Source organism: Carcharodon carcharias, chromosome 10 (genome assembly GCF_017639515.1).
Source record: "Carcharodon carcharias isolate sCarCar2 chromosome 10, sCarCar2.pri, whole genome shotgun sequence".
Lineage (NCBI taxonomy): Eukaryota > Metazoa > Chordata > Chondrichthyes > Lamniformes > Lamnidae > Carcharodon > Carcharodon carcharias.
The window spans coordinates 40,429,941-40,448,057 of record NC_054476.1 but is presented as its reverse complement, the minus strand read 5'-3'; the positions used below and the strand labels follow the sequence as shown (position 1 = coordinate 40,448,057).

Sequence of the window (18,117 nt, the reverse complement as noted above, 5' to 3'; positions counted from 1 at the left end):
GCAATAGTTGTAATGAAATGGCTTATGTACTCTTGAAGTGGAGAAAATATGAATTGTTTTCCACTAAAGCATCAAAAGCACAAAGTTTCTTCTCATATTCATGGATGTATTAGCTCCATTATTCAGAAACCTGGTCTGTCAGTCAGTGGGAAATGTGTTGATGTTCCAGTCCAGGACTTGAGCAGATATCTTGTCTGAAAAATAACTCATTTTGGATGGAATGATGAATTCACACACTGGTCATAATATTTGATAAAATGATCAAAATAGAGAATTCAGAAATAGATCCATTTTTCAGCGTAGAACTTCATTGATGTATCGTTACATTGAAGTACGTTCTTGGTACAATGACTTGAACCCAAACAGATATGTTGCTAGCATGTGAATCTAAGTTGTAAAATTTTACCAATAATATTTGAAGCTAATTGATTGATGTATATTCAGGAATGGGAGGTTATCCTACAAGGAACTATTATTCACTGTGAGATGAAATTTTGCATTATTCTGAAGGCCCCTCATGCAGCACTTAGCTGAGAAATATTAATATCTGTCCTGAGATGAAGACACATTAAGCTTAACTAAATACATAGGTATTCTTTTATGAGTATTGAACTGCATTAACAGTGTAGTTTCAGCGCCTGTATGCAATGAGTTTACAATAGCATGTATATTTTTGTTCATGTAGATTCGCAGGGTAACTCTACAAATGCTAAAAGTGATCCTAACAATAAAATGGAAGAACAGGGAACCGACGGTGTAAACAATGAAGAAAATAGTAAGTTGCGCAAAGCTTTCATATATTTGCCGAAGGAATGTGGGTAATTTTGACAGATCGTACATTTATTAGCATCATTAATTGTCCTTGGTATGATGCTAATGCTGGTTCTGGAATTGCTGCAATCCGTGTGGTTTAGGTACATCCACAGAGCTGATCGGGAGGCAGTTTCTGGTTTTCAAGCCAGTGCCCATGAAGGATTGACACATATTTCCCAGTCCGGATTTTGTAAGTCTTAGAGAGGAAGTTGAATGTTTTGGTGTGCCCCTCTACCTGCTGCCCCTCCTTATCTAGATCCCAATGGTTGCGTATTTGGAAGATTCCCTTGAGGAAGCAGTATTTAACCAAATAAAAAGAAATACAATTTATTGATGATGTGGAATGTAGGAGAATGTTCCAGTTAGCAAAATCTCATTGATGATGTAGGCCTAGCTCAGTGATGATGTAGGCCAACAGTTTTTTTTAAGATTGACACACTAAACAAAATGAGAAGCAAAGGTGAACAGAACAATCTTGTTGTTTGGACCCTTTCTTGGCTCCCTCTATCATGCTCTGAGTGATCAGGTGCCACTGGAATGTTCTTGGCCAAGCTCTAGGTGGATATCACTCATGCAGAATTGCAGCAACTGAAGGCCTGCCCCATTAGTGCAAATGGAGATTCCCTGTCCTTTGGAACACATCAGGACTTGTCTATTTAGACAAAGTTAGCATTCACTTTGCTGTTTTCTTTCTGTCACATTATCAATACTGGACTTGAGGAGCAAAAATTCAGCTTGTCTAATTGGGTGGAGTTTCCTTTCTCAGAAAGGATTGAAAATAATCCAGTTGAGATATCAATTTTTGCTTGATGTTATGTTAACGACAGAGAACACATAATAAAGAAGGGATGGAGAGAAGTCAGTAGAAAGAACACATGCTAGTGGAAGTGCTGAGAAAGGAAATATACTAAGGGATTGCAATGGATGGTGGAGGCAATAGTTGTAATGAAATGGCTTATGTACTCTTTGAAATGGAGAAAATATGAATTGTTTTCCACTAAAGGATCAAAAGCACAAAGTTCCTTCTCATATTCATGGATGTATTAGCTCCATTATTCAGAAACCTGGTCTGTAAGTCAGTGGGAAATGTGTTGATGTTCCAGTCCAGGACTTGAGCAGATATCTTGTCTGAAAATTAACTCATTTTGGATGGAATGATGAATTCACACACTGGTCATAATATTTGATAAAATGATCAAAATAGAGAATTCAGAAATAGATCCATTTTTCAGCGTAGAACTTCATTGATGTATCGTTACATTGAAGTACGTTCTTGGTACAATGACTTGAACCCAAACAGATATGTTGCTAGCATGTGAATCTAAGTTGTAAAATTTTACCAATAATATTTGAAGCTAATTGATTGATGTATATTCAGGAATGGGAGGTTATCCTACAAGGAACTATTATTCACTGTGAGATGAAATTTTGCATTATTCTGAAGGCCCCTCATGCAGCACTTAGCTGAGAAATATTAATATCTGTCCTGAGATGAAGACACATTAAGCTTAACTAAATACATAGGTATTCTTTTATGAGTATTGAACTGCATTAACAGTGTAGTTTCAGCGCCTGTATGCAATGAGTTTACAATAGCATGTATATTTTTGTTCATGTAGATTCGCAGGGTAACTCTACAAATGCTAAAAGTGATCCTAACAATAAAATGGAAGAACAGGGAACCGACGGTGTAAACAATGAAGAAAATAGTAAGTTGCGCAAAGCTTTCATATATTTGCCGAAGGAATGTGGGTAATTTTGACAGATCGTACATTTATTAGCATCATTAATTGTCCTTGGTATGATGCTAATGCTGGTTCTGGAATTGCTGCAATCCGTGTGGTTTAGGTACATCCACAGAGCTGATCGGGAGGCAGTTTCTGGTTTTCAAGCCAGTGCCCATGAAGGATTGACACATATTTCCAAGTCCGGATTTTGTAAGTCTTAGAGAGGAAGTTGAATGCTTTGGTGTGCCCCTCTACCTGCTGCCCCTCCTTATCTAGATCCCAATGGTTGTGTATTTGGAAGATTCCCTTGAGGAAGCAGTATTTAACCAAATAAAAAGAAATACAATTTATTGATGATGTGGAATGTAGAAGAATGTTCCAGTTAGCAAAATCTCATTGATGATGTAGGCCTAGCTCAGTGATGATGTAGGCCAACAGTTTTTTTTAAGATTGACTCACCAAACAAAATGAGAAGCAAAGGTGAACAGAACAATCTTGTCGTTTGGACCCTTTCTTGATTCCTCTACCATGCTCTGAGTGAGCTGGTGCCACTTGGAGGTTCTTGACCAAGCTCTATGTGGATATCACTCATGCAGAATTGCATCAACTGAAGGCCTGCCCCATTAGTGCAAATGGAGATTCCATGTCCTTAGGAACTGATCAGAACTTGTCTATGTAGACAAATTTAGCATTGACTTTTTTGTTTTCCTTCTGTCACATCATCAATACTGGATTCGAGGAGCAAAAATTCAGCTTGTCTAATTGGGTGGAGGTTCCATTCTCAGAAAGGACTGAAAATACTCCAGCTGAAATATCTTTCTTTTGCCTGATGTTATGTTAAGGACAGAGAACACATAATAAAGAAGGGATGGAGAGAAGTCAGTAGAAATAACACATGCTAGTGGAAGTACTGAGAAAGTAAATATACTAAGGGATTGCAATGGATGGTGGAGGCAATAGTTGTAATGAAATGGCTTATGTACTCTTTGAAATGGAGAAAATATGAATTGTTTTCCACTAAAGCATCAAAAGCACAAAGTGCCTTCTCATATTCATCGAAGTATTAACTCCATTATTCAGAAACCTGGTCTGTAAGTCAGTGGGAAATGTGTTGATGTTCCAGTCCAGGACTTGAGCAGATATCTTGTCTGAAAACTAACTCATTTTGGATGGAATGATGAATTCACACACTGGTCATAATATTTGATAAAATGATCAAAATAGAGAATTCAGAAATAGATCCATTTTTCAGCGTAGAACTTCATTGATGTATCGTTACATTGAAGTACGTTCTTGGTACAATGATTTGAACCCAAAAAGATATGTTGCTAGCATGTGAATCTACGTTGTACAATTTTACCAATAATATTTGAAGCTAATTGATTGATGTATATTCAGGAAAGGGAGGGTAGCCTACAAGGAACTATTATTCACTGTGAGATGAAATTTTGCATTATTCTGAAGGCCCCTCATGCAGCACTTAGCTGAGAAATATTAATATCTGTCCTGAGATGAAGACACATTAAGCTTAACTAAATACATAGGTATTCTTTTATGATTATTGAACTGCATTAACAGTGTAGTTTCAGCGCCTGTATGCAATGAGTTTACAATAGCATGTATATTTTTGTTCATGTAGATTCGCAGGGAAACTCTACAAATGCTAAAAGTGATCCTAACAATAAAATGGAAGAACAGGGAACCGACGGTGTAAACAATGAAGAAAATAGTAAGTTGCGCAAAGCTTTCATATATTTGCCGAAGGAATGTGGGTAATTTTGACAGATCGTACATTTATTAGCATCATTAATTGTCCTTGGTATGATGCTAATGCTGGTTCTGGAATTGCTGCAATCCGTGTGGTTTAGGTACATCCACAGAGCTGATCGGGAGGCAGTTTCTGGTTTTCAAGCCAGTGCCCATGAAGGATTGACACATATTTCCCAGTCCGGATTTTGTAAGTCTTAGAGAGGAAGTTGAATGTTTTGGTGTGCCCCTCTACCTGCTGCCCCTCCTTATCTAGATCCCATTGGTTGTGTATTTGGAAGATTCCCTTGAGGAAGCAGTATTTAACCAAATAAGAAGAAATACAATTTATTGATGATGTGGAATGTAGGAGAATGTTCCAGTTAGCAAAATCTCATTGATGATGTAGGCCTAGCTCGGTGATGATGTAGGCCAACAGTTTTTTTTAAGATTGACACACTAAACAAAATGAGAAGCAAAGGTGAACAGAACAATCTTGTTGTTTGGACCCTTTCTTGGCTCCCTCTATCATGCTCTGAGTGATCAGGTGCCACTGGAATGTTCTTGGCCAAGCTCTAGGTGGATATCACTCATGCAGAATTGCAGCAACTGAAGGCCTGCCCCATTAGTGCAAATGGAGATTCCCTGTCCTTTGGAACAGATCAGGACTTGTCTATTTAGACAAAGTTAGCATTCACTTTGCTGTTATCTTTCTGTCACATCATCAATACTGGACTTGAGCAGCAAAAATTCAGCTTGTCTAATTGGGTGGAGGTTCCTTTCTCAGAAAGGATTGAAAATAATCCCGTTGAGATATCAATTTTTGCTTGATGTTATGTTAAGGACAGAGAACACATAATAAAGAAGGGATGTAGAGAAGTCAGTAGAAATAAGGCATGCTAGTGGAAGTACTGAGAAAGGAAATATACTAAGGGATTGCAATGGATGGTGGAGGCAATAGTTGTAATGAAATGGCTTATGTACTCTTTGAAATGGAGAAAATATGAATTGTTTTCCACTAAAGCATCAAAAGCACAAAGTGCCTTATCATATTCATGGATGTATTAGCTCCATTATTCAGAAACCTGGTCTGTAAGTCAGTGGGAAATGTGTTGATGTTCCAGTCCAGGACTTGAGCAGATATCTTGTCTGAAAATTAACTCATTTTGGATGGAATGATGAATTCACACACTGGTCATAATATTTGATAAAATGATCAAAATAGAGAATTCAGAAATAGATCCATTTTTCAGCGTAGAACTTCATTGATGTATCGTTACATTGAAGTACGTTCTTGGTACAATGATTTGAACCCAAAAAGATATGTTGCTAGCATGTGAATCTAAGTTGTAAAATTTTACCAATAATATTTGAAGCTAATTGATTGATGTATATTCAGGAAAGGGAGGTAAGCCTACAAGGAACTATTATTCACTGTGAGATGAAATTTTGCATTATTCTGAAGGCCCCTCATGCAGCACTTAGCTGAGAAATAATAATATCTGTCCTGAGATGAAGACACATTAAGCTTAACTAAATACATAGGTATTCTTTTATGATTATTGAACTGCATTACAGTGTAGTTTCAGCGCCTGTATGCAATGAGTTTACAATGGCATGTATATTTTTGTTCATGTAGATTCGCAGGGAAACTCTACAAATGCTAAAAGTGATCCTAACAATAAAATGGAAGAACAGGGAACCGACGGTGTAAACAATGAAGAAAATAGTAAGTTGCGCAAAGCTTTCATATATTTGCCGATGGGATGTGGGTAATTTTGACAGATCGTACATTTATTAGCATCATTAATTGTCCTTGGTATGATGCTAATGCTGGTTCTGGAATTGTTGCAATCCGTGTGGTTTAGGTACATCCACAGAGCTGATCGGGAGGCAGTTTCTGGTTTTCAAGCCAGTGCCCATGAAGGATTGACACATATTTCCCAGTCCGGATTTTGTAAGTCTTAGAGAGGAAGTTGAATGTTTTGGTGTGCCCCTCTACCTGCTGCCCCTCCTTATCTAGATCCCAATGGTTGTGTATTTGGAAGATTCCCTTGAGGAAGCAGTATTTAACCAAATAAAAAGAAATACAATTTATTGATGATGTGGAATGTAGGAGAATGTTCCAGTTAGCAAAATCTCATTGATGATGTAGGCCTAGCTCAGTGATGATGTAGGCCAACAGTTTTTTTTAAGATTGACACACTAAACAAAATGAGAAGCAAAGGTGAACAGAACAATCTTGTTGTTTGGACCCTTTCTTGGCTCCCTCTATCATGCTCTGAGTGATCAGGTGCCACTGGAATGTTCTTGGCCAAGCTCTAGGTGGATATCACTCATGCAGAATTGCAGCAACTGAAGGCCTGCCCCATTAGTGCAAATGGAGATTCCCTGTCCTTTGGAACAGATCAGGACTTGTCTATTTAGACAAAGTTAGCATTCACTTTGCTGTTTTCTTTCTGTCACATTATCAATACTGGACTTGAGGAGCAAAAATTCAGCTTGTCTAATTGGGTGGAGTTTCCTTTCTCAGAAAGGATTGAAAATAATCCAGTTGAGATATCATTTTTTGCTTGATGTTATGTTAAGGACAGAGAACACATAATAAAGAAGGGATGTAGAGAAGTCAGCAGAAATAAGGCATGCTAGTGGAAGTACTGAGAAAGTACATATACTGAGGGATTGCAATGGATGGTGGAGGCAATAGTTGTAATGAAATGGCTTATGTACTCTTTGAAATGGAGAAAATATGAATTGTTTTCCACTAAAGGATCAAAAGCACAAAGTTCCTTCTCATATTCATGGATGTATTAGCTCCATTATTCAGAAACCTGGTCTGTAAGTCAGTGGGAAATGTGTTGATGTTCCAGTCCAGGACTTGAGCAGATATCTTGTCTGAAAATTAACTCATTTTGGATGGAATGATGAATTCACACACTGGTCATAATATTTGATAAAATGATCAAAATAGAGAATTCAGAAATAGATCCATTTTTCAGCGTAGAACTTCATTGATGTATCGTTACATTGAAGTACGTTCTTGGTACAATGATTTGAACCCAAAAAGATATGTTGCTAGCATGTGAATCTGCGTTGTAAAATTTTACCAATAATATTTGAAGCTAATTGATTGATGTATATTCAGGAAAGGGAGGGAAGCCTACAAGGAACTATTATTCACTGTGAGATGAAATTTTGCATTATTCTGAAGGCCCCTCATGCAGCACTTTGCTGAGAAATAATAATATCTGTCCTGAGATGAAGACACATTAAGCTTAACTAAATACATAGGTATTCTTTTATTATTATTGAACTGCATTATCAGTGTAGTTTCAGCGCCTGTATGCAATGACTTTACAATGGCATGTATATTTTTGTTCATGTAGATTCGCATGGAAACTGTTCAAATGATAAAAGTGAACCAAAAACTAAAACGGAAGGCGTTCATAATAACAATCCAGAAAACTGTAAGCAGGGAACCGACGGTGTGAACAACGAGGAAAATGGTAAGTTGCGCAAAGCTTTCATCTATTTGCCGATGGGATGTGGGTAATTTTGACAGATCGTACATTTATTAGCATCATTAATTGTCCTTGGTATGATGCTAATGCTGGTTCTGGAATTGCTGCAATCCGTGTGGTTTAGGTACATCCACAGAGCTGATCGGGAGGCAGTTTCTGGTTTTCAAGCCAGTGCCCATGAAGGATTGACACATATTTCCCAGTCCGGATTTTGTAAGTTTTAGAGAGGAAGTTGAATGTTTTGGTGTGCCCCTCTACCTGCTGCCCCTCCTTATCTAGATCCCAATGGTTGTGTATTTGGAAGATTCCCTTGAGAAAGCAGTATTTAACCAAATAAAAAGAAATACAATTTATTGATGATGTGGAATGTAGGAGAATGTTCCAGTTAGCAAAATCTCATTGATGATGTAGGCCTAGCTCAGTGATGATGTAGGCCAACAGTTTTTTTTAAGATTGACACACTAAACAAAATGAGAAGCAAAGGTGAACAGAACAATCTTGTTGTTTGGACCCTTTCTTGGCTCCCTCTATCATGCTCTGAGTGATCAGGTGCCACTGGAATGTTCTTGGCCAAGCTCTAGGTGGATATCACTCATGCAGAATTGCAGCAACTGAAGGCCTGCCCCATTAGTGCAAATGGAGATTCCCTGTCCTTTGGAACCGATCAGGACTTGTCTGTTTAGACAAAGTTAGCATTCACTTTGATGTTTTCCTTCTGTCACATTATCAATACTGGACTCGAGGAGCAAAAATTCAGCTTGTCTAATTGGGTGGAGGTTCCTTTCTCAGAAAGGATTGAAAATAATCCAGTTGAGATATCATTTTTTGCTTGATGTTATGTTAAGGACAGAGAACACATAATAAAGAAGGGATGTAGAGAAGTCAGCAGAAATAAGGCATGCTAGTGGAAGTACTGAGAAAGTACATATACTGAGGGATTGCAATGGATGGTGGAGGCAATTGTTGTAATGAAATGGCTTGTGTACTCTTGAAGTGGAGAAAATATGAATTGTTTTCCACTAAAGCATCAAAAGCACAAAGTTTCTTCTCATATTCATGGATGTATTAGCTCCATTATTCAGAAACCTGGTCTGTCAGTCAGTGGGAAATGTGTTGATGTTCCAGTCCAGGACTTGAGCAGATATCTTGTCTGAAAAATAACTCATTTTGGATGGAATGATGAATTCACACACTGGTCATAATATTTGATAAAATGATCAAAATAGAGAATTCAGAAATAGATCCATTTTTCAGCGTAGAACTTCATTGATGTATCGTTACATTGAAGTACGTTCTTGGTACAATGACTTGAACCCAAACAGATATGTTGCTAGCATGTGAATCTAAGTTGTAAAATTTTACCAATAATATTTGAAGCTAATTGATTGATGTATATTCAGGAATGGGAGGTTATCCTACAAGGAACTATTATTCACTGTGAGATGAAATTTTGCATTATTCTGAAGGCCCCTCATGCAGCACTTAGCTGAGAAATATTAATATCTGTCCTGAGATGAAGACACATTAAGCTTAACTAAATACATAGGTATTCTTTTATGAGTATTGAACTGCATTAACAGTGTAGTTTCAGCGCCTGTATGCAATGAGTTTACAATAGCATGTATATTTTTGTTCATGTAGATTCGCAGGGTAACTCTACAAATGCTAAAAGTGATCCTAACAATAAAATGGAAGAACAGGGAACCGACGGTGTAAACAATGAAGAAAATAGTAAGTTGCGCAAAGCTTTCATATATTTGCCGAAGGAATGTGGGTAATTTTGACAGATCATACATTTATTAGCATCATTAATTGTCCTTGGTATGATCCTAATGCTGGTTCTGGAATTGCTGCTTTCCGTGTGGTTTAGGTACATCCACTGAGCTGATGGGGAGGCAGTTTCTGGTTTTCAACCCAGTGCCCATGAAGGATTGACACATATTTCCCAGTCCGGATTTTGTAAGTCTTAGAGAGGAAGTTGAATGTTTTGGTGTGCCCCTCTACCTGCTTCCCCTCCTTATCTAGATCCCAATGGTTGTGTATTTGGAAGATTCCCCTGAGGAAGCAGTATTTAACCAAATAAAAAGAAATACAATTTATTGATGATGTGGAATGTAGGAGATTGTTCCAGTTAGCAAAATCTCATTGATGATGTAGGCCTAGCTCAGTGATGATGTAGGCCAACAGTTTCTTTTTAAGATTGACACACTAAACAAAATGAGAAGCAAAGGTGAACAAAACAATCTTCTTGTTGGACCGTTTCTATGCTCCCAATATCATGCTCTGAGTGATCAGGTGCCACTGGAATGTTCTTGGCCAAGCTCTAGGTGGATATCACTCATGCAGAATTGCAGCAACTGGAGGCCTGACCCATTAGTGCAAATGGAGTTTCCCTGTCCTTTGGAACCAATCAGGACTTGTCTATTTAGACAAAGTTAGCATTCACTTTGCTCTTTTGCTTCTGTCACATCATCAATACTGGACTTGAGGAGCAAAAATTCAGCTTGTCTAATTGGGTGGAGGTTCCTTTCTCAGCAAAGGATTGAAAATACTCCAGCTGAAATATCTTTCTTTAGCTTGATGTTATGTTAACGACAGAGAACACATCGTAAAGAAGGGATGGAGAGAAGTCAGTAGAAATAACACATGCTAGTGGAAGTGCTGAGAATGGAAATATATTAAGGAAATGCAATGGATGGTGGAGGCACTACTTGTAATGAAATGGATTATGTACTCTTTGAAATGGAGAAAATATGAATTGCTTTTCACTAAAGCATCAAAAGCACAAAGTGCCTTATCATATTCATAGAAGTATTAACTCCATTATTCAGAAACCTGGTCTGTCAGTCAGTGGGAAATATGTTGATGTTCCAGACAAGGACCTGAGCATATATCTTGTCTGAAACCTAACCCATTTTGGATGGAATGATGAATTCACACACTGGTCATATTATTTGATAAAATGATCAAAATAGAGAATTCAGAAATAGATCCATTTTTCAGCGTAGAACTTCATTGATGTATCGTTACATTGAAGTACATTCTTTGTACAATGATTTGAACCCAAAAAGATAGGTCGCTAGTATGTTCCTGTGCCGCATGTGAAACTATGTTGTACAATTTTACCAAAAATATTTGATGCTAATTGATTGATGTATATTCAGGAAAGGGAATCAAGCCTATAAGGAACTATTATTCACTGTGAGATGAAATTTTGCATTATTTGAAGGCCCCTCATGCAGCACTTAGCTGAGAAATAATAATATCTGTCCAGAGATGAAGGCACATTAAGCTTAACTCAATACATAGGTATTCTTTTATGATTATTCAAAGGCATTATGAGTGTATTTTCAGCTCCTGTATGCAATGAGTTTACAATGGCATGTATATTTTTGTTCATGTAGATTCGCATGGAAACTGTTCAAATGATAAAAGTGAACCAAAAACTAAAACGGAAGGCGTTCATAATAACAATCAGAAACTGTAAACAGGGAACCGACGGTGTGAACAACGAGGAAAATGGTAAGTTGCGCAAAGCTTTCATCTATTTGCCGATGGGATGTGGGTAATTTTGACAGATCGTACATTTATTAGCATCATTAATTGTCCTTGGTATGATGCTAATGCTGGTTCTGGAATTGCTGCAATCCGTGTGGTTTAGGTACATCCACAGAGCTGAACGGGAGGCAGTTTCTGGTTTTCAAGCCAGTGCCCATGAAGGATTGACACATATTTCCCAGTCCGGATTTTGTAAGTCTTAGAGAGGAAGTTGAATGTTTTGGTGTGCCCCTCTACCTGCTTCCCCTCCTTATCTAGATCCCAATGGTTGTGTATTTGGAAGATTCCCTTGAGGAAGCAGTATTTAACCAAATAAAAAGAAATACAATTTATTGATGATGTGGAATGTAGGAGAATGTTCCAGTTAGCAAAATCTCATTGATTATGTAGGCCTAGCTCAGTGATGATGTAGGCCAACAGTTTTTTTTAAGATTGACACACTAAACAAAATGAGAATCAAAGGTGAACAAAACAATCTTGTTGTTTGGACCCTTTCTTGGCTCCCTCTATCATGCTCTGAGTGATCAGGTGCCACTGGAATGTTCTTGGCCAAGCTCTAGGTGGATATCACTCATGCAGAATTGCAGCAACTGAAGGCCTGCCCCATTAGTGCAAATGGAGATTCCCTGTCCTTTGGAACAGATCAGGACTTGTCTATTTAGACAAAGTTAGCATTCACTTTGCTGTTTTCCTTCTGTCACATTATCAATACTGGACTTGAGGAGCAAAAATTCAGCTTGTCTAATTGGGTGGAGGTTCCTTTCTCAGAATGGATTGAAAATAATCCAGTTGAGATATCATTTTTTGCTTGATGTTATGTTCAGGACAGAGAACACATAATAAAGAAGGGATGTAGAGAAGTCAGCAGAAATAAGGCATGCTAGTGGAAGTACTGAGAAAGTACATGTACTGAGGGATTGCAATGGATGGTGGAGGCAATAGTTGTAATGAAATGGCTTATGTACTTTTTGAAATGGAGAAAATATGAATTGTTTTCCACTAAAGCATCAAAAGCACAAAGTGCCTTCTCATATTCATGGATGTATTAGCTCCATTATTCAGAAACCTGGTCTGTCAGTCAGTGGGAAATGTGTTGATGTTCCAGTCCAGGACTTGAGTAGATATCTTTTCTGCAAACTAACTCATTTTGGATGGAATGATGAATTCACACACTGGTCATAATATTTGATAAAATGATCAAAATAGAGAATTCAGTAATAGATCCATTTTTCAGCGTAGAACTTCATTGATGTATCGTTACATTGAAGTACGTTCTTGGTACAATGACTTGAACCCAAAAAGATATGTTGCTAGCATGTGAATCTACTTTGTACAATTTTACCAATAATATTTGAAGCTAATTGATTGATGTATATTCAGGAAAGGGAGGGAAGCCTACAAGGAACTATTATTCACTGTGAGATGAAATTTTGCATTATTCTGAAGGCCCCTCATGCAGCACTTAGCTGAGAAATATTAATATCTGTCCTGAGTTGAAGACACATTAAGCTTAACTAAATACATAGGTATTCTTTTATGATTATTGAACTGCATTACCAGTGTAGTTTCAGCGCCTGTATGCAATGAATTTACAATGGCATGTATATATTTGTTCATGTAGATTCGCAGGGAAACTGTTCAAATGATAAAAGTGAACCAAAAACTAAAACGGAAGGCGTTCATAATGACAATCCAGAAAAGTGTAAACAGGGAACCGATGGTGTGAACGAGGAAAATGGTAAGTTGCGCAAAGCTTTCATTTATTTGCCGATGGGATGTGGGTAATTTTGACAGATCGTACATTTATTAGCATCATTAATTCTCCTTGGTATGATGCTAATGCTGGTTCTGGAATTGTTGCAATCCGTGTGGTTTAGGTACATCCACAGAGCTGATCGGGAGGCAGTTTCTGGTTTTCAACCCAGTGCCCATGAAGGATTGACACATATTTCCCAGTCCGGATTTTGTAAGTTTTAGAGAGGAAGTTGAATGTTTTGGTGTGCCCCTCTACCCGCTGCCCCTCCTTATCTAGATCCCAATGGTTGCGTATTTGGAAGATTCCCTTGAGGAAGCAGTATTTAACCAAATAAAAAGAAATACAATTTATTGATGATGTGGAATGTAGGAGAATGTTCCAGTTAGCAAAATCTCATTGATGATGTAGGCCTAGCTCAGTGATGATGTAGGCCAACAGTTTTTTTTAAGATTGACACACTAAACAAAATGAGAAGCAAAGGTGAACAGAACAATCTTGTTGTTTGGACCCTTTCTTGGCTCCCTCTATCATGCTCTGTGTGATCAGGTGCCACTGGAAGGTTCTTGGCCAAGCTCTAGGTGGATATCACTCATGCAGAATTGCAGCAACTGAAGGCCTGCCCCATTAGTGCAAATGGAGATTCCCTGTCCTTTGGAACCGATCAGGACTTGTCTATTTAGACAAAGTTAGCATTCACTTTGCTGTTTTCCTTCTGTCACATTATCAATACTGGACTTAAGGAGCAAAAATTCAGCTTGTCTAATTGGGTGGAGGTTCCTTTCTCAGAAAGGATTGAAAATAATCCAGTTGAGATATCATTTTTTGCTTGATGTTATGTTAAGGACAGAGAACACATAATAAAGAAGGGTTTGTAGAGACGTCAGCAGAAAGAAGGCATGCTAGTGGAAGTACTGAGAAAGTAAATATACTAGGGGATTGCAATGGATGGTGGAGGCAATAGTTGTAATGAAATGGCTTATGTACTCTTTGAAATGGAGAAAATATGAATTGTTTTTCACTAAAGCATCAAAAGCACAAAGTGCCTTCTCATATTCATGGATGTATTAGCTCCATTATTCAGAAACCTGGTCTGTCAATCAGTGGGAAATGTGTTGATGTTCCAGTCCAGGACTTGAGCAGATATCTTGTCTGAAAACTAACTCATTTTGGATGGAATGATGAATTCACACACTGGTCATAATATTTGATAAAATGATCAAAATAGAGAATTCAGAAATAGATCCATTTTTCAGCGTAGAAGTTCATTGATGTATCGTTACATTGAAGTACGTTCTTGGTACAATGATTTGAACCCAAAAGGATATGTTGCTAGCATGTGAATCTACGTTGTACAATTTTACCAATAATATTTGAAGCTAATTGATTGATGTATATTCAGGAAAGGGAGGGAAGCCTACAAGGAACTATTATTCACTGTGAGATGAAATTTTGCATTATTCTGAAGGCCCCTCATGCAGCTCTTAGCTGAGAAATAATAATATCTGTCCTGAGATGAAGGCACATTAAGCTTAACTAAGTACATAGGTATTCTTTTATGATTATTGAACTGCATTACCAGTGTAGTTTCAGCGCCTGTATGCAATGAGTTTTCAATGGCATGTATATTTTTGTTCATGTAGATTCGCAGGGAAACTCTACAAATGCTAAAAGTGATCCTAACAATAAAATGGAAGAACAGGGAACCGACGGTGGAAACAATGAAGAAAATAGTAAGTTGCGCAAAGCTTTCATATATTTGCCAATGGGATGTGGGTAATTTTGACAGATCGTACATTTATTAGCATCATTAATTGTCCTTGGTATGATGCTAATGCTGGTTCTGGAATTGCTGCTATCCGTGTGGTTTAGGTACATCCACAGAGCTCATTGGCATCAATATTGGACTTCTGGCGGAATAAAACAGCTTGTCCGATTGGGTTGATTTTCCGTTCCTAGAAATGATTGAAAATACTCTAGCCGAAATATCTTTCCTTTTTATGATTTTTGGTTTAAAGACAGAGAACACACCAGAAAAGATAGAAGGCAGCGAAAATAATGCATGCAAGTGGAAGTACAGAGAAAGGAAATATACTACAGGATTGCAATGGATGGTGGAGGCAGTGAATGGAATGAAATGGCTGATGTACTCTACAAAATGTACAAAATTGAATTGTTTTTCGCTAAGCCATATAGTCAGGGCAGCAAGATATGTCTACCAGCAGTTATGATTCACTGTGTGTTACAATTACGCTTTATTCTGAAGCCCCTTAATGCAGCACATAGCTGAGCAATAATAATATGTCCTGAGAAAAAGGCAAATTAAGCTTAATTAAAAACAAAAAAACTGCGGATGCTGGAAATCCAAAACAAAAACAGAATTACCTGGAAAAACTCAGCAGGTCTGGCAGCATCGGCGGAGAAGAAAAGAGTTGACGTTTCGAGTCCTCATGACCCCTCAAGTTCTGTCGAAGGGTCATGTGGACTCGAAACGTCAACTCTTTTCTTCTCCGCCGATGCTGCCAGACCTGCTGAGTCTTTCCAGGTAATTCTGTTTTTGTTTCAGCTTAATTAAATACACTGGTATTCTTTTAGGATTGATCAAAAGCAATAGCACTATAGTCACGCCTCCTGAGTTTGCAATGGCATGTATATTTTTGTTCATGTAGCTGGACCTGGAGACTCGCCAACTGATCAGAATATTGAAAGTGGAACGGAAACAACTCAGAATGTCAAGAAGGAAAAGAGTTAGCAGGGAACCAACTGTGGGAAGAATGAAGATAAACTTAAGTTGTGCAAAGTTTTCATGTATTTACCAATGGGAATTGGGCAATGTTGACAGATCATACATTTATTGGCATCATTAATTGCCCTTGGGATGCCTGTCATGCTGGGGCGGAGATCATTGCAATTCATGTAGTTTAGTTACATCCACAGATCTCTAAGAGCGGGAGTTCCCGGTTTTCACCCTAGTGACCGTGAAGGAATGGGCACATATTTCCAAGTCCAGCTTTTGTAAGTCCTGGAGAGGAAGTTGCATGTGTTGGTGTGCGGCTGAAGCTGCTGCCCTTCCTTATCAAGATCCCAATGTTTGTGTGCTTAGATTCTGCCCTTGAGGAAGCAGTATTTGACCAAATTATTAAAAACCCAGTATTGTTGATGTAGAATGTAGGAAAATGTTCCAGTTAGCAAAATCTCATTAATGATGCAGGCCAACAGTCTTCTTTTAACATTGACACACTGAACAGTATGCGAACCAAAGATGAACAGAAGAATCTTGTTCATTTGGTCTTTACTTGGCTCACCCTACCATGCTCTGAGTGACATGGTGCCACTTGAAGTTTCTCGGCCAAGCTCTGGGTGGATATCACTCACGCAGAATTGCAGCATCTGAAGGCCTGCCCCATTAGTGGAAACAGACAGTCCCTGGCTTTTGGAGAAAATCAGGATTTGTCTATTTAGGCAGAGTTACCTTCCACCTGTCTGTTTTCGTTATGTCACAGCATCAATACAGGACTTGAGGAGGAAAAATTGAACTTGTCTAATTGGGCAGAGATTCCTTTCACAGAAAGGATTGAAATTACTCCAGCTGAAATATCTTTCGTTTGTTTGATGTCATGTGAGGGACAGAGAACATATCATAAGCAAGGGATGGAGAGAAGGCAGCAGAAATAAAGCATGCTAGCGGAAGTACAGAGAAAGGCAATATACTACGGGATTGCAATGGATGGTGAAGGCAGTCAATGGAATGAAATGGCTTTCCTGGTATCCCTGCCTTCCTGGATGTTACCGAGTTCTGCCTCCACACCCTCAGTGTTCTCCTTATCTTCCGACTCCCACTGGACTCATCATCTGTGGCCTGTGCAGTTGCATCAATTTCGTCTTCCTCTAGTGGGTCCAACCTTGCCAGTGCCAGATTGTGGAAACTGCAGTGTGCAACAACGGGCATCAGTGATACCCGCTTTGGGGGGTATTGTAGTGCTCCCCCTGAACAGTCTCCCCGAAGCGCATCTCGAGCAGATCCATGGTCATCTCTACCACCGCCCTTATGGAGCCGTGACTTGTGTTGTAGCACGTCTCTGCCTCTGTTCTGCAGTGGCCGAGAGGCATCATGAGCCACCTCTTCAACTGATAGCCCTTGTCACCCAGCAGTCATCCATCTAGTCGGACTGGAACACTGAAGAGCCTTGGTACTTGAGAGTGTCTCAGGATGTATACATCATGGGAGCTGCCAGGTTACCTTGCACACAGTTGCAGAATCTGCATCCTGTGGTCACACACTATCTGCACGTTCATGGAGTGAAATCCCTTCCTGTTGACGAAGGCTGACCCGCTGGCATCTTGATGGCCACATGTATGCATTCGATGGCACCCTGGACACGGGGGAGCCCAGCAATTGCTGCAAAGCCTCTGGCTCGCTCAGCCTGGCTGGCCTCGAGCATGCAGTAAAGAATAAAGTTCAGTACCAGCCTGAACAGAGCTTCTGTCACCAGCTTGATGCAACTGTGGACAGCTGATTGGGACACTCCACACAGACCCCCCACTGAGCTCTGGAAAGAGCCGGAGGCATAGAAGTTGAGGGCCATTGTGACTTTCAGAGCCACAGGCATGAGGTGTCCACCCACATAGTTGGAGCTGATCTCAGGCCCAATCATCTGGCAAATGGAGGTGATGTTCTCTCTTGAGAGGTGGAGCCTCCTTCGGCATTGCACCTCAGACATATTGAGGTAGCTGCATTGCTGCCTGTAAACCCTGGCAGCCTGATAGTGGTGTCTTCTGTAGCCCCTTCCGCCTTGGATTATCTGCTAGACCTGCGCCCATTGTGCCTGCACCTCTTGTCCCACAGGTCCCTCCCCTGGAAGCTGAACAGGGACACCTGGCCTCCTCTCCCTTCTGCCCCTCTCTTCCTCCTCAAAGGAGGTGCCTCCAGCATATAACACGATCCCCATTAGCAGAGTAAAGGAAGGCTGTCTGACACCTGGAAGGGTCTGCACAATCT

At 39.3% G+C, this 18,117-nt stretch overlaps 1 protein-coding gene across 3 annotated transcripts in view; it reads left to right on the top strand.

Annotated features, from left to right (window-relative positions):
- Nucleotides 1-693: 693 nt before the first annotated feature.
- LOC121283500 (uncharacterized protein DDB_G0290685-like) overlaps nucleotides 694-18,117 on the top strand; it is a 22,383-nt gene continuing 4,959 nt past the window's right edge. Inside the window, exons 1-8 of one of the 3 annotated variants that reach the window (XM_041198153.1) lie at nucleotides 694-775; nucleotides 2,433-2,522; nucleotides 4,180-4,269; nucleotides 5,926-6,015; nucleotides 9,449-9,538; nucleotides 12,987-13,103; nucleotides 14,762-14,851; nucleotides 15,788-15,908. In XM_041198153.1, coding sequence (XP_041054087.1) covers nucleotides 733-775; nucleotides 2,433-2,522; nucleotides 4,180-4,269; nucleotides 5,926-6,015; nucleotides 9,449-9,538; nucleotides 12,987-13,103; nucleotides 14,762-14,851; nucleotides 15,788-15,870 — 693 coding nt within the window. In that variant the 5' untranslated portion in view covers nucleotides 694-732 and the 3' untranslated portion in view covers nucleotides 15,871-15,908. The remainder of the gene's footprint in view (nucleotides 776-2,432; nucleotides 2,523-4,179; nucleotides 4,270-5,925; nucleotides 6,016-9,448; nucleotides 9,539-12,986; nucleotides 13,104-14,761; nucleotides 14,852-15,787; nucleotides 15,909-18,117) is intronic. The other 2 variants (XM_041198155.1, XM_041198154.1) reach the window with 2 other exon arrangements.